Here is a 15161-nt window from a genome sequence, read left to right on the forward strand (position 1 = left end):
CTTTTAAATGTCCTTATTTCTTCTGAGAAATCATCACTTCCTGTTCTTCTGTCTGTAACTTCACACAGCTTGCCCCCTCCCTTGAGGGGGGAGGGGGCAAGCAGGAGAGTCAGGGCTCCCACTAACACTCAGCGCCTTTCTCTATCTGCAACGTAGAGAGCGGCCTGACTCTCCTGCTCGCCCCCTCCTCCCTCAAGGGAGGGGGCGAGCACGACACTCCACACCAGGGAGAAAGCCTTGCATTACTGTGTGGAGTTACAGACAGAAGAACAGGAAGTGAGGATTTCTCAGAAGAAATAAGGACATTTAAAAGCAAAATCGAAGGATGAGGTAATTGAAGGAGGACTGCACTAAGGTATAGGAAGCTATTTAGGGGAACATTTTTTTACCTTTAAAACCCCTTTAATGGGAAATGGGCCTAGCCTAGACATTACTTTTACAGATCAACAAAAAGATAGGATTCTGCAGATGACCCACAGTGCCTCCATCCCTAGTAAGTCATTTTGCATTGGTATAGGGTCACCAAAACCCTACATAAATACACTACCAGTCCCCCAGCTGGCCTTTGATTTTCTAGGATAAATGAAATTGAATATATGGAGGAACTCATGGCCGCTGTGAACCATACGGTTAAATAATTCCACAAAATATTTACTAGTTAGGTTTTACATGCTCTGCCAAATACCATTAACTTTTGAACAGTTAGTAGATATCCAGATTGGGAGGCTTTCCTTGGATTAAGCCCCCATATTTGGATTGATACCCTGGAAAAGACAGTGCAAATAGTGAATTTTGAATAGCTCTGAAAGGAACTGGAAAGAATTAACGTGTATCCATCCGAGAGAAGGATTAGATATCAGTCCCTTTCCAGTTCGACCTCTACATGTTTCGCGGTGGAACCGCTTCTTCAGGAGTATAGTTCAGAGTTTATCTCTATTAATAAATGGACATATACATAATAATCTTAATGCAATGTATTAGGATAAATATTGTGTTAACCACCTAACCCCCAGGCCATATTGCTGGTCAAAGACCAGAGCACTGCGTCGCTTTAACTGACAATTGCGCAGTCGTGCGACGTGGCTCCCAAACAAAATTGGCGTCTTTTTTTTCCCCCACAAATAGAGCTTTCTTTTGGTGGTATTTGAGCACCTCTGCGGTTTTTAGTTTTTGCACTATAAACTAAAATAGAGCGACAATTTTGAAAAAAAAATCATATTTTTTACTATTTGCTATAATAAATATCCCCCAAAAATATATAAAAAAATATATTTTTTTCCTCAGTTTAGGCCGATACATATTTTTCTACATATTTTTCGTAAAAAAAAAAAAAAAAATTGCAATAAGCGTTTAATGATTGGTTTGCGCAAAAGTTATAGCGTTTACAAAATAGGGGGTAGTTTTATGGCATTTCTATTAATATTTTTTTTTTACTAGTAATGGCGGCGATCAGCAATTTTTTTTCGGTACTGCGACATTATGGCGTAGACTTCAGACACTTTTGACACATTTTTGGGACCATTGGCATTTTTATAGCGATCAGTGCTAAAAAAATGCATTGGATTACTATAAAAATGTCACTGGCAGGGAAGGGGTTAACACTAGGGTGGCGGGGAAGGGGTTAAGTAAGTTCCCTGGTGTGTTCTAACTGTAGGGGGGTGGACTCACTAACGGGAAATGACTGATCGCTGTTCATACATTGTATGAACAGACGGTCAGGCATTTCTCCCCCTGACAGGACTGGGAGCTGTGTGTTGGCTGCTGGGCGAGGTGACGTTATACTACGTGCTCTCGCCCAGCAGAGCCGACCTGCCGCCATATAACTGCGTCGGCTGGTGGGCAAGCAGTTAAGATTATTATTATGTATATGTCAATTTCTTAATAGAGATAAACTCTGAACTATACTCCTGAAGAAGCGGTTCCACCGCAATACATGTAGAGGTCGAACTGGCAAAGGACGAGTATTTAATCCTCTCTCCTATCTCCTAGGATGCCGATGACAAGGATCGGGGGTAGGGCTGCTGCTCCTCGCTCCAGCTACTCTGGGCCAGTGCTTCTCCCTGGGTCTCAGGACCCGCTTCCTGATTGGCCAGAAGGAGAATCAGGAAGAAATAGCAAATATTAATTTGCTATTGTCGCACAACTGGGTGGGCTCACCCTTTTTTAAGCCAATTAGAGCCTTGGGCTCTAATCATGTCCTTAAAAAATAAAAAAACATTGAAATCCATGCATCTGGCGCCCTGTATGTAGATTAGGGGCTGGGCGCATGGATTAGGGGGGTGACGCCCCTGTGCCCTTAATGAACAGGCCACCACTGCTCTTACTAATAAGTCCAAATCCCGACATCCAACCAGGAAGACTGAAAACATACTGAGGGGGTGTTACCACACTGTCCTGCAATCACAGTGAATCCAGTGATTGGCACTGACATCATAATGGCTCTCTGCCTCTGATGATAGCCCACCATCAGGATAACATCTAGAGAGGAAGAGGACACTACACATCACGTGACTGGTCTGAAGACATCTGAAAGCTGTCAAAAAATATAAAAAAATACAACTGGATAAGGGTGGATTTTTCTCTTTTGTGTGAGAGGGGAGAGCCAAGGGTTGGCTTTCACAACGAAAAATGCTCTTAAAGGGGTTGTAAAGTCCCCCCCCCCCTAAATAGCTTCCTTTACCTTAGTGCAGTCCTCCTTCACTTACTTCATCCTTCAATTTTGCTTTTAAATGTCTATTTCTTCTGAGAAATCCTCACTTCCTGTTCTTCTGTCTGAAACTCATTACCGTAATGCAAGGCTTTCTACCTGGTGTGGAGAAAGCCTCTTGAGGGGGCGAGCAGGCAAGTCAGGACACTCTCTCCTTTGCAGATAGAGAAAGGAGCTGTGTGTTAGTGGGCGTCCTGACACTCCTGCTCGCCCCCTCAAGAGGCTTTCTTCACACCAGGAAGAAAGTCTCGCATTACGGTGGTGAGTTACAGACAGAAGAACAGGAAGTGAGCATTTCTCAGAAGAAATAAGGACATTTAAAAGCAAAATTGAAGGATGAGGTAAGTGAAGGAGAACTGCACTAAGGTAAAGGAAGCTATTTAGGGGGAAAAAAATCCTTTACAACCCCTTTAAGAAAACCTGTTCTTGAACTATTACCAATTTCCGCACTTGGGGCAGGAAAATAAAAATGTAAAGACCACTCACAGCTCTGTGAACTTGTGCAAATACTGAATTCTGGCAAAAACAAATCCTCCTATGCACAGGATGGGCACACTTGTAATAGTTTTTACCAACGACCACATCCTATAGAATTGATATGTGAAAGCCTCCTGCAGACCAGTCTTTATTACTGAAGAAACATAGTTTCTGTAGATCTCACCTGAACTTGTTCAGCCGTATAATACTGTGGTTTCCAATCTGGAATTCGTCCCATTCCAGGTTCCCCATTTCCAAATTTCTCACAGAATGATCCATACTGAGGCTGGGAGTGTCCACAACGATGGGGATCATGGAAAGCGACATAGAGAAAGAATGGCCTGCGAGATAATAAAAGGTTTTTACTAATTATTAGTAAAATAAAATTCCTCGCTATCTGAATATATGGCTAAACTATTTAATGCATTATGGACATCGGCTAGCTTAGCCAAAGATACCTTACTAGCATATATTTCGGTTATACCAAAGGAGGGGAAAGATTTGGCCCTTTGTGGGAGCTATCTGCCAATCTCTCTGTTAAATTCGGATGTGAAGATCTTTGCCAAGGTTTTAGCGAATAGGATACAACAGCATATCCCAGATCTGATCCATTTAGATCAGGTTGGATTTGTCCCCACTTGTGAAGCACGTGATAACACTATTAAAGCTATCAACTTGGTGCAGATAGCAGTGGCGGCTGGTGCTCAAAATTTTTGGGGGGGCGCAAACGAAGAAAAAAAAATCGCAGCCTCACTGTGCCCATCAAATGCAGCCACTGTTCCATCAATTCGCACCACTGTGCCATGCCATCAAACGCAGCCACTGTGCCATGCCATCAAATGCAACCACTGTGCCATGCCATCAATTGTGGTCACTGTGCCATCAATTGTGGTCACTGTGCCATGCCATCAAATGCAGCCACTGTACCATGCCATCAATTGTGGTCACTGTGCCATCAATTGTCACCACTGTGCCATGCCATCGAATGCAGCCACTGTACCATGCCATCAAATGCAGCCACTGTACCATGCCATCAAATGCAGCCACTGTGCCATGCCATCATTTGTGGTCACTGTGCCATCAATTGTCACCACTGTGCCATGCCATCAATTGTGGTCACTGTGCCATCAATTGTCACCACTGTGCCATGCCATCAAATGCAGCCACTGTACCATGCCATCAAATGCAGCCACTGTGCCATGCCATCAATTGTGGTCACTGTGCCATCAATTGTCACCACTGTGCCATGCCATCAATTGTGGTCACTGTGCCATCAATTGTCACCACTGTGCCATGCCATCAAATGCAGCCACTGTACCATGCCATCAAATGCAGCCACTGTGCCATGCCATCAATTGTGGTCACTGTGCCATCAATTGTCACCACTGTGCCATGCCATCAATTGTGGTCACTGTGCCATCAATTGTCACCACTGTGCCATGCCATCAAATGCAGCCACTGTACCATGCCATCAAATGCAGCCACTGTGCCATGCCATCAATTGTGGTCACTGTGCCAATTGTCACCACTGTGCCCTTTAATTGTCGCTGTGCCAATTGTCCCCACTGTGTCACTGTCCAGTCATCCATCCACCTCGGAGCTTTATATAACCTGCTGGGACTTGTAGTTCTCCATCGTCTCCTGGGGCTCAGGTGCATGCAATCCATCATCTTTGTCTAGTTTTTCTCACTGCTGGGACTTGTAGTCCCATAGATGGTGGATTGCATGCACCTGAGCCCAGGAGAAGATGGGGAACTACAAGTCCCAGCAGGTTATAATATAAGACACCCATCCACCTAGGAGCCTTATATTATAACCTGCTGGGACTTGTAGTTCCCCATCTTCTCCTGGGCTCAGGCTGCTGACAGCTGGCATTTCACCCATAATATGCATTGCATTGAACATTAAAAATCATTATCAGTGACAACCGCCCAGAAACTTTCAATAAGCGGGGGGGGGGGGGGGGGGTCCTGACGGCCCCCTATTCGGCCAGATGGTACATTAAAAAAGTTTTAATAAGTGGGGGGGTTAGTGCTGGAGGGTGCCGCGATTTTGCCCGAAAATATATTTCTCACATGGGGGACTGGGGGGGAAGGCATGGCTTCAGTTAGTTCCCTACCTCTTTGCAGCAGATCCTCTCACTCAGGCCGTGCGTGTTCTATTGAGCTGCAGCGCTGAGGTCACTTCCTGTGCTTGGAGACTGTGAAAGAAAGCACCGCCCACTGGGGATGTGAAATAGTTCTATGCACTGTGTGCACTCACTGCACCCGCCCGGCCATAATACAGGCCATCGCGCCAGAAATAGTGGCGCGTCGGTTTGCGCCACAAAGGCATATTTTAGCTGCCAATGTAGCGCCGCGTCTGCAATTGCACAGACGTAGCTCTACCCAAACCGCACTATGCCCGGCGCCCGGACACAGTGCACATAAGGATTTTTTTTTTTTTCGTTTTTTTAAAGGGACATGTTTAAAAAAAAAAAAAAAAAGGTTTTTTTTTTTTTTTACTGGCTGGGGGAGGGGGGGCGGCGCCCGGGCGCCCCCTATGGACGGGCCGCCACTGGCAGATAGTGAATACAACACAGACACAATGTGTATTTTTGAACACAGATGTGGAAAAGGCCTTTGACAGGGTGAATTGGAGCTTTATGCGGGAAGTCCTACAGCACGGAGGCTTTGGGAGCAAAATAATAAAGTGGATATTCTCCATGTATTCAGGCCTAACGGAATACTGTCAGAGCCTCTCCAGATTTCTAACGGGACAAGACAGGGGTGCCCCCTGTCCCCACTTCTCTTCGCCCTGTCATTAGAGCCTTTTCTGTGTACTTTATGTTTAAACCGGAACATTTCAGGAATACAAATAGGGAAGAACCACTGTAAAATTTCAGCCTATGCAGATGACATGCTGTTTACCCTCACTAACCCGTTGATCTCAATCACGAACTCGATGAGGGAATTTGAGAAATATGGATCTCTCTCGAATCTACGTATTCATTTTAATAAGTCAGAAGCGATGGGAGTTCATGTCCCACAAACATCGATAATACACTTAAAACAACATTTTAAGTTTAAATGGACAGACAGAGCACCGACATATTTAGGTACACAACTAGCAGGGAAGATGGATAAGATTTTCGATCTAAATTTTCCACCTTTATTGCAAAAGCTGAAGATGCTACTGGATAAGTGGAACCTGGGTTTTCATACCTGGCTGGGCCGATGTAATATCATCAAGATGAATATACTCCCGAAATTCCTTTATTTACTACAAACACTACCAATACATATCCCATTGAAGTATCTCAAACAATGTCAGAGAGTAATCTTTGAGTTCATCTGGGCACACAAAAACCCCCGGTTACAAAGGAAACAACTAATGCGTACTAAGCAACAGGGAGGACTTGCGGTGCCAGATATACGGAAATATTATTATGCAGTACATTTGAACAGGTTAATAGATTGGAACAGACATACAGACACAAAGCTATGGGTACAAATCGAACAGGCCCAATCCAAAATACCATTAGAAAGAGCACCATGGTGGTTTGCTTCGCTCCCTAAAGAAGTGAATAAGAACTCGATAGTGGGTAATACGGTGAGGATTTGTTCAACAGCTCTCCCTATGATAGGTATTGATCCTAGGACCTCTCCACTATATCCAATAATAGGTAACCCCCTCTTCCCATTGGGATATGAAGATGGAGCTTTCTGGCATTTAAGGAATAGAGAGTGTACCCAGGTAGCTAGTTATATCCAAATGGGAAGATAGGCGACAATAACAGAATTGATGGAACAAGAGAATGAATTTTGTTTAAAATTCTGGAACGCACTACACATGGTTCACTTCCTGAGTACTCTACCGAACCCGGGGAGCTTTGAAAGACCACTTATGAGATTTGAGAAACTGTGCATCGAAAAGGGAACAATACTACATACTCTTTCAATAAGCCATGAACTACTAGCACAGTCAGGAAGTTACCCTCTGAAATGCGTTCAAGACTGGGAACAGTAACTAGAGAAGACATTTAGCATGGAACAGCGACAATGCATGTATAGGCGAGCGCATGAAACATCAATCTGTGTGAGAACACAAGAAACAAATTATAAGATCTTTGCGAGATGGTATAGGACCCCAGAAAGATTAAATAAAATCTTCCCAGAGGTATCAGATAAGTGTTGGAGGTGTCAGGGAAGTAAAGGCACGATGCTACATATATTTTGGGACTGTCCCAAGCTAAGAAGTTTTTGGCTAGAGATTAAAAAAGAGTTCTTCAGATTTGCTCAGAACATGAGATACAGGAAGACCCAGAATTTTATCTTCTACGTGTAAATCAAATATCAGAGAAAGTTTATAGGGAGACAAGCATATGTCATCTCTTAGATGCCACAAAGGCCTGTATAACGACGAAGTGGAAGTCACCACTTCCACAAACAATAGAGATGTGGATATGTAAAGTAAAAGAAATTAGTAGACTAGAAGAGTTAGTTCTCTCAGCACAACACCAACAGGAAAGATATTTAAGAACGTGGACCTCCTGGAAGGCCTTTTTGGACTCCAGGGGAGAGATTTAAGGAGGGTAATGTTGACCGTTCTAGAAGATGCGGAGACACCTGGAAACTGTAATGGGGTATGTGTATGTCTATGTGAAGAATTATAGAGAAGGGTTGCGGGAGAGGATTTTTTTTATTTTGATGCTCTTCCCGGGATACTAGGTGGGAAGGAGATACATGTTTGAAGGAGATATATGCTTGATTTTGGCTATAAGGTAACAGAGAATGTACAATAGTATGTAAGACTGTTTATATTGTGTTGTATTATTTGTATTATGTGTTGTATCATTTGGTTTTAAAATAAAAAAGTAAAAAAAAAGCTCATCCCTATTGGTGAGCTTTAACAGCCAACATTTGTTGTCGTTAATTCAGCCAACAATTGTCTGATGGAGCATACATTATCCGACACAACACGTACATCAGACAATTATGGGCATAAAATTGGATTGTGTGTATGGGCCTTTAGAAGCAGTGGGGGTCAGATGCTGCATCCACCTAGGAGAGTATAAGGCCTAATGCACACTGGATTTTTTTACAGCAACTCCTAGGGGCGTCTGCAATTTTTTTCCTGCCTCTAAACTCATGCATGTTAGCCTATGTGTCCATGCACACATCAACTTTTAGCACAATTGAGAGGCAGGAGAGTTTAAAGGCAGGGAAAAAAAAAAAAACACTGGCCATACATTCAGGGGCAGCAGAGTTTTGGCAGAAAAAATGCTTAACGCTGCTAAACGTGTCTAAATGCGGTTAGCACTTCAGAATTTATTAATTTCAATAGCCAGATTAAATAAAAATTCTGGCCAAATAAATAAACGCCTAAACACCAAACGCTGCTAAACGTTTAAGCCTTGTACACACAATCAGATTTTCTGAGGACAATTGTGTGTTGACAGACTGTCGGCCTAAAATCTGACGCTCCATCGGACAATTGTTGTCAGATTTTCCGCATACAAATGTTGGATGGCTTTAAAATGTTCCATGGACAACAGTCTGTTGTCAGATTTTCCGATCGGGTGTACACAAGTCCAGACAAAAGTCCAAAGTACAAACACGCATGCTTGGAAGCAATGCTTACCAAACACAACATTAGCAGAAAGGGTGGCGCTAAAGAGCTGAAAAAACACGTAGTACGTCACTATATTTGGGTTTGTTGGCCGACAATTGTATGCCGTTTGTATGCAAGACAAGCTCCTGGCCAACGCCCTTTGGACAAAAGTGAGACGCTTTGGAGAAAATCTGATCGTGTGTACGAGGCTTTAGGCGAGTTTTGAACACAGATTTTATCCTGCAAGGAGAAACAGCATTTTACAATAAATTGTAAACTGTGTGCATGAGGCCTAAATGTTCCCCCCCCCCTTTCTTTTTTTATGAAACCCAAACCTCTTGTTTAAGGTTTTCATGAAAGCCACAATATTTTACTGACTGTATTATTAAGTAAACAAATCCACGTATAGGAACTGTGACATAAAACAATGTTTTAACTGTGTACATATGTTGAAACAAATTAAAAACACACAGCAGGGTATGGGGAAAAACACTGAATATCATTTTCTACGCTCCAAATAAATTAATTACGACTTTTTACCTTTGATCTTTGCTTTGTAGAAATTTTCTGACCAACACTTTGATCCGTGTTATGTTCCTTCCTACTTGCAGCACTGAGCTGTTTTCTTCTGTGTAGGCGAAATCAAATGGGTAGACAGACTCGGGCCCCACATGCTTCTTCCCAATTATTCCTGTAGAAAATAAGCACATAATTAGAAATACTGAAGGCCGATATATACAGTATGTGATCATTAACACCCACTATCTTGGCATATGCAGAGGTACTGCAAATAGATGTCCTTTCAATTCATTATGAATGCTACATTTAAGAATAGACACGTATATAATATATATAGATTTTTTTATAATTATTGGCCCAGATTCAAGAAGCACTTGCACCCGCGCAACCATAGTTGCGCGGCGCAAGTGCTTACTTGCTCCGGTGTAACGAGTGCTCCTGATTCAGGAACCTCGTTACACCGAATGCAGCCTAGGATGTGATAAACATAAGCCTCCTTATGCCTTCACATCCCAGGCTGCATTCTTGCGTTGGCCGCTAGGGGGCGCGGCCTTTGTGATCGGCGTGTAGTATGCAAATTGCATACTACCACCGATTCACAAAAGTTGCGCGGGCCCTGCCTACGCAAGGTACGGAGTTTCCGTACGGCGCCTTTAGCATAAGGTTGCTCCTGCTAATAGCAGGCGCAGCCAATGCTAAAGTATAGCTGCGCCTCCCGCTCGCGACGTTCAAATTTAACGTCGTTTACGTAAGTGAACCGTGAATGGCGCTGGACGCCATTCACGTTCACTTACAAGCAAATGACGTCCTTGCGACGTCATTTGCCGCAATGCACGTCGGGAAAGTTTCCCGACGGAGCATGCGCTGTTCGCTCGGCGCGGGATCGCGCCTAATTTAAATGATTCCCGCCCCCGGCGGGATCATTTACATTAGGCAGCCTTGCGCCCGGCTGCTTAGCATATTGCCCGCGCAATTTACGGAGCAACTGCTCCGTGAATCGCGGGCAAAGCGCAATATTTGCGTGGGCGCAGAGAAAAAAATTTGCTCTTTGCCCACGCAAATATTGCGCGATTCTACTTGAATCTGGGCCATTATTTATTTTTTTTAAACGATTTTTCTTTTCTTTCCATGTTTGAATTACACAGTTACCTGTCCGGATGCCAGCCTGGTTAAGAAGCAGAGGTAAACTCCTCACATCGTCAAAGGAATTAAAGTGGTGAACATCTTGATGAAGGCCGTAAATACCATTCTGGTGCTGCACATAAAATGATATTGGGTTACTCAACTTAAAGTAAACCTATGATTTCCCACTGCCTACTTTTTTTTAAAAGTACAGATACATTCTTTACATGGGGATTCACTGACCCAAGACTCCTTTTACACTGAGGCGCTTAAAGACTGGCCATAAAACGTTGGGTACTTTTGCAGTGCTTTGAAACGTTTCCCATTAATTTCAATGGAGAGGGGCGTTTGAGGCGCTTTTGTAAGTGCTCCAAAGATGATGCTTGCAAGATTTTTTTCACCGCCCAGCCAGCGCACCACCCCAGTGTGAAAGCATCCATTAAAATGAATGGGAAGCAGTTTTCAGTAGCTTTTCAGGTGCTATTTTTAGCGCAAAAGCACCTCAGTGTGAAAGGGATCCTAAGCATGCAAGATGGGAGCTTAGACTCATTTACATGCAAGTTCCAGTCCATTACCATTCTAGGTAGTGAAGCCAGGACCAAAAATATATCCCAAGATGCCGTTCCATAAAAGTCAGAAATGGCAGATTTATTATTTCTTATAAAATAAATATTTATAAAAACAAGTGCTATGGGCCAGATTCACAAAGGAGATACGACGGAGTATCTCAGATATTCCGTCGTATCTCTCAGAGTATCTATGCGACTGATTCATAGAATCAGTTACGCATAGATATGCCTAAGATCCGACAGGTGTAATTGTTTTACACTGTGGGATCTTAGGATGCAGTACCGCGGCCGCCGCTGGGGGGAGTTTGCGTCGTAAACCAGCGTCGGGTATGCAAATTAGGAGTTACGGCGATCCACGACGGATTTTCGCGTTCGCTACGTCGCCGCTAGTCTAGTTTCCCGTCGCAAAGTTAGTCGTCGTTTTTGGTGCCTTAACCTTACACAGCAAACGTATTGCTGTATAAAGTATGGCCGTCGTTCCCGCGTCGAAATTAAAAAATCAACGTCGTTTGCGTAAGACGTCCGGGAATATGAAAGTACGCTACGCGCGTCGCCGTTCGAGAAAATGACGTCACTGCGTGCAAAGCACGGCGGGAATTTCAAAACGGAGCATGCGCAGTAGGTCCGGCGCGGGAGCGTGCTTAATTTAAATGGCACACGCCCATTTAAATTACGCGGGCTTACGCCGGAGGCCACCGGCGTAATTTTTCACGCAAGTGCTTGGTGAATCAGGCACTTGCGATGAAAAATTGCGGTGGTGTAACGTATCTACGATACGTTACGCCGCCGCGATTCTACCTGAATCTGGCCCTATATTACTGCGAATAAAACCAACCAAGTAAAATAATAAATTAACTGGGTCTATAGCGAAATCTATGGGAGCAACCTGGACTTACAATCTTTGCTGTAGAAGAAAACCTAAAAATAGAGCCATGTCATTTTAGAATAATTCAAGTTTCTATATAACATATATTCATGCACTATTAATAAATCCCAGGTGCTATTCGTTACAGCTACCTAGATTAGTTATCAGGGTGTTAGAACAGACTCATTAGACACATTGGGCCAGATTCTCAAAAGAATTACGCCGGTGTATCTACAGATACACCGGCGTAATTCGAAAATCCCGCCGGCGTATTATTGTTTTTTATTCTCAAAACAAGATACGCCAGAATTAGGCTAGGATCCGACTGGTGTAAGTCACTTACACCGTCGGATCCTAAATGCAATACTACGCTGGCCGCTAGGTGGCTTTTACGTCGATTTCAGCGTCGCATATGCAAATGAGCAGAATACGCCGATTCCCGAACGTTTTTGCGCCGCCTCGTCGTCGTTTACGTTGTTTCCGTAAGCGTAAGGTTACCCCTGCTATATGAGGGGTAACCTTACGTCAGTCCGCCGTATACCATGTTAAGTATGGCGTTGGGTCAGCGTCGTCTTTTTCCGTCGTTTTACTAAGTCGTTCGCGAATAGGACTTTACGTCAATGACGCTCACGTCGGCTTCATTGACGTTTTCCGTCGTGAGCTGGAGCATGCGCACTGGGCTATTTTTACGGCCGGTGCATGCGCAGTTCGATCGGCGCAGGGGCGCGCTTAATTTAAATACAAGCCGCCCACTTTGAATTACACGGCCATACGCCGGGCCATTTACACTACGCCAACGCAAATTACAGAGCAAGTGCTTGGAGAATACGGTACTTGCTCCAGTAAGTTGTGGCGGCGTAGTGTAAATGGCTTACACTACGCCGCCGCGGATTCTATGTGAATCTGCCCCATTCTGTTCTGTGCACAGACTCTCCTATGCCACTAAGCCCAAAGTAGTCACATGGATTGAGCAGACTAATCACTGGGTTGATTTGACTAAACTATGCTTGCATGAGTTACTACCAGGAGAAGAAAGGGCTGGGAGGTCAAGGTTCGTGGCCCTGATCTTGAGCAAAGTAGGACCTAAAGTCAGCGACACGTGGCAGACATTATAAAGCCAGACGCGTCCTGTTCCGACCTGGGTAAGGGAAGTTTAGAAGCACAAACTTTCTTTGTAGCTCTGAGATGTCTCATAAATGAATGTCTGAAAGTTGTAAAAAAAAAAAAGAATAAACCATGTTCCTTTTGAGCATTATGGTACATTACATTTAGCCCACAGAAAGCTATCCCTAACAGGCAAGGGCTAGTTGGCTATGTTTTTCATCCAGGCCAATGGTTTCCAATCCTTCCCTGGTTACTACCTTATCTGGACTGCAACAAGTTATAGCACAATTGAGAAATATTATAGCAACTGTCAATGGATTCCAAGTTGGTATGTTAGCATATTGAATGCTCCTGGATTCAAAGTTGGTATGCTGGCATAATGACTGCACCTGGATTTAAAGTTGGTATGCTGGCATAATGACTGCACCTGGATTCAAAGTTGGTATGCTGGTATGACTGCACCTGGATTCAAAGTTGGTATGCTGGCATAATAAATGCTCCTGGATTCAAAGTTGGTATGCTGGCATAAGGACTGCTCCTGGATTCAAAGTTGGTATGCTGGCATAAGGACTGCTCCTGGATTCAAAGTTGGTATGCTGGCATAAGGACTGCTCCTGGATTCAAAGTTGGTATGCTGGCATAATGATTGCTCCTGGATTCAAAGTTGGTATGCTGGCATAATAAATGCTCCTGGGCTCAAAGTTGGTATGCTGGGATAATGACTGGAATTATTATTTTTAGCAATTTTAACTACTTTGAAAAACTAGACAAAAAAAAACAGGATTTTTATAACCGCTTACCTGTAAAATCCTTTTCTTGGAGTACACCACGGGACATAGAAAGCTATCCCTAACAGGCAAGGGCTAGTTGGCTATGTTTTTCATCCAGGCCAATGGTTTCCAATCCTTCCCTGGTTACTATAAGGACAATAAAATATTGCTGGCGCAAGTGGAAATATATATTATATTATGTTATTGTAGTGGGTTTGCTGCAATCAGGAAAGAAAAGGGTCAGGACACCTGTTGGTGTCTGGTCCTTTAAGAAATATGTGTAGTGAGTTAATTGCGCTCCCCTTCTTTTTTCCCTTTATTTATCACCACCTGTTTATAGGTACTGATTAAATTGTTAATCGTCAACACACAACACCTCTATTTAAATAAACAAATGTGCTAAAATTCTCACAGGGAATATAAATACACCCCAAAGAGGTATAAACCTATGTGCAACTTGCGTGAATCTATCTATGCGATTGACATAATGCTCATATAGTGCTTTAGTAACCTTATCCAAAATATTAAAGGTGACTGCCCATCCAAGGCAAACAAGTGTTATACAAAAACCAGAAAAAATATATATAATAAAACAATATTAAAGAACAATGTATATGGTGAAACAATATATATATATATGACAATTCGGTGGAGGATTAAATATATCCTCTGTTCATTAAAGTCCCAATGTGCTGATTAAATATTAATTTAAGTGCTTCTCCCGTGGGTTTATAATACAACGATAATGACACCACTTTCTGTGATATTCCCGTCACCGCTAGAAATGGCCACTCACCAGATCTCAATCAATCAAAATGCATTTGGTTCATTCCCATGATAACCACTCCTTTTACACGTCTGTTCACCAATCGCCACATGACTTGAATATGCCAATGGGGTCTCTATCTCTCCTCTTTTTTATGAATTATTGTAGGAGTGCCCCTCATGGTGTAGTACGTAAAAAATGTATTGGCTTCTTAAAATCAAACAGATATTGCACTCACCAAGCCCGTATGCCGGCTTGGTGCCGGCATACGGGCACATTTAAATGTGAGTGCAATATCGGTTTGATTTTAAGTAGCCAATACCTTTTTTACGTACTACACCATGAGGGGCACTCCTCTTGTGAGAGCTGTAAAGGTGTAACAACTTTTCCTCCGCTGTCTACGGATAAATGAAAAGCCGACATCACCTTAGGTAAAAAAGCAGGTTGGGAGTCGTAGTACCATTTTGTCTTTATGACAAACTAGATAAGGCTCTTTACAAGAAAGAGCTGCTAATTCAGATACTCTTCTAGCCGAAGAGATAGCAATCAGAAACGCCAATTGCCTGCTTAAAAGAATCAGTGGAATGTGGCGAATAGGTTCAAAGGGTTGCCTCTGCAACACTGATAGTACTAAATTCAGATCCCATGGGCACAAGGGAGACTTGACAGG

At 43.3% G+C, this 15161-nt stretch overlaps 1 protein-coding gene across 1 annotated transcript in view; it reads right to left on the bottom strand.

Annotated features, from left to right (window-relative positions):
• Positions 1–15161, bottom strand: part of SGSH (N-sulfoglucosamine sulfohydrolase) — a 78506-nt gene that overhangs the window by 43568 nt on the left and 19777 nt on the right. The window contains exons 3-5 of the mRNA XM_040331785.1: positions 10445–10550; positions 9317–9467; positions 3369–3525 (exon numbers count right to left, since the gene is read on the bottom strand). Coding sequence (XP_040187719.1) covers positions 3369–3525; positions 9317–9467; positions 10445–10550 — 414 coding nt within the window. The remainder of the gene's footprint in view (positions 1–3368; positions 3526–9316; positions 9468–10444; positions 10551–15161) is intronic.

Source organism: Rana temporaria, chromosome 12, assembly GCF_905171775.1.
Source record: "Rana temporaria chromosome 12, aRanTem1.1, whole genome shotgun sequence".
NCBI classification, from domain to species: Eukaryota; Metazoa; Chordata; class Amphibia; order Anura; family Ranidae; genus Rana; species Rana temporaria.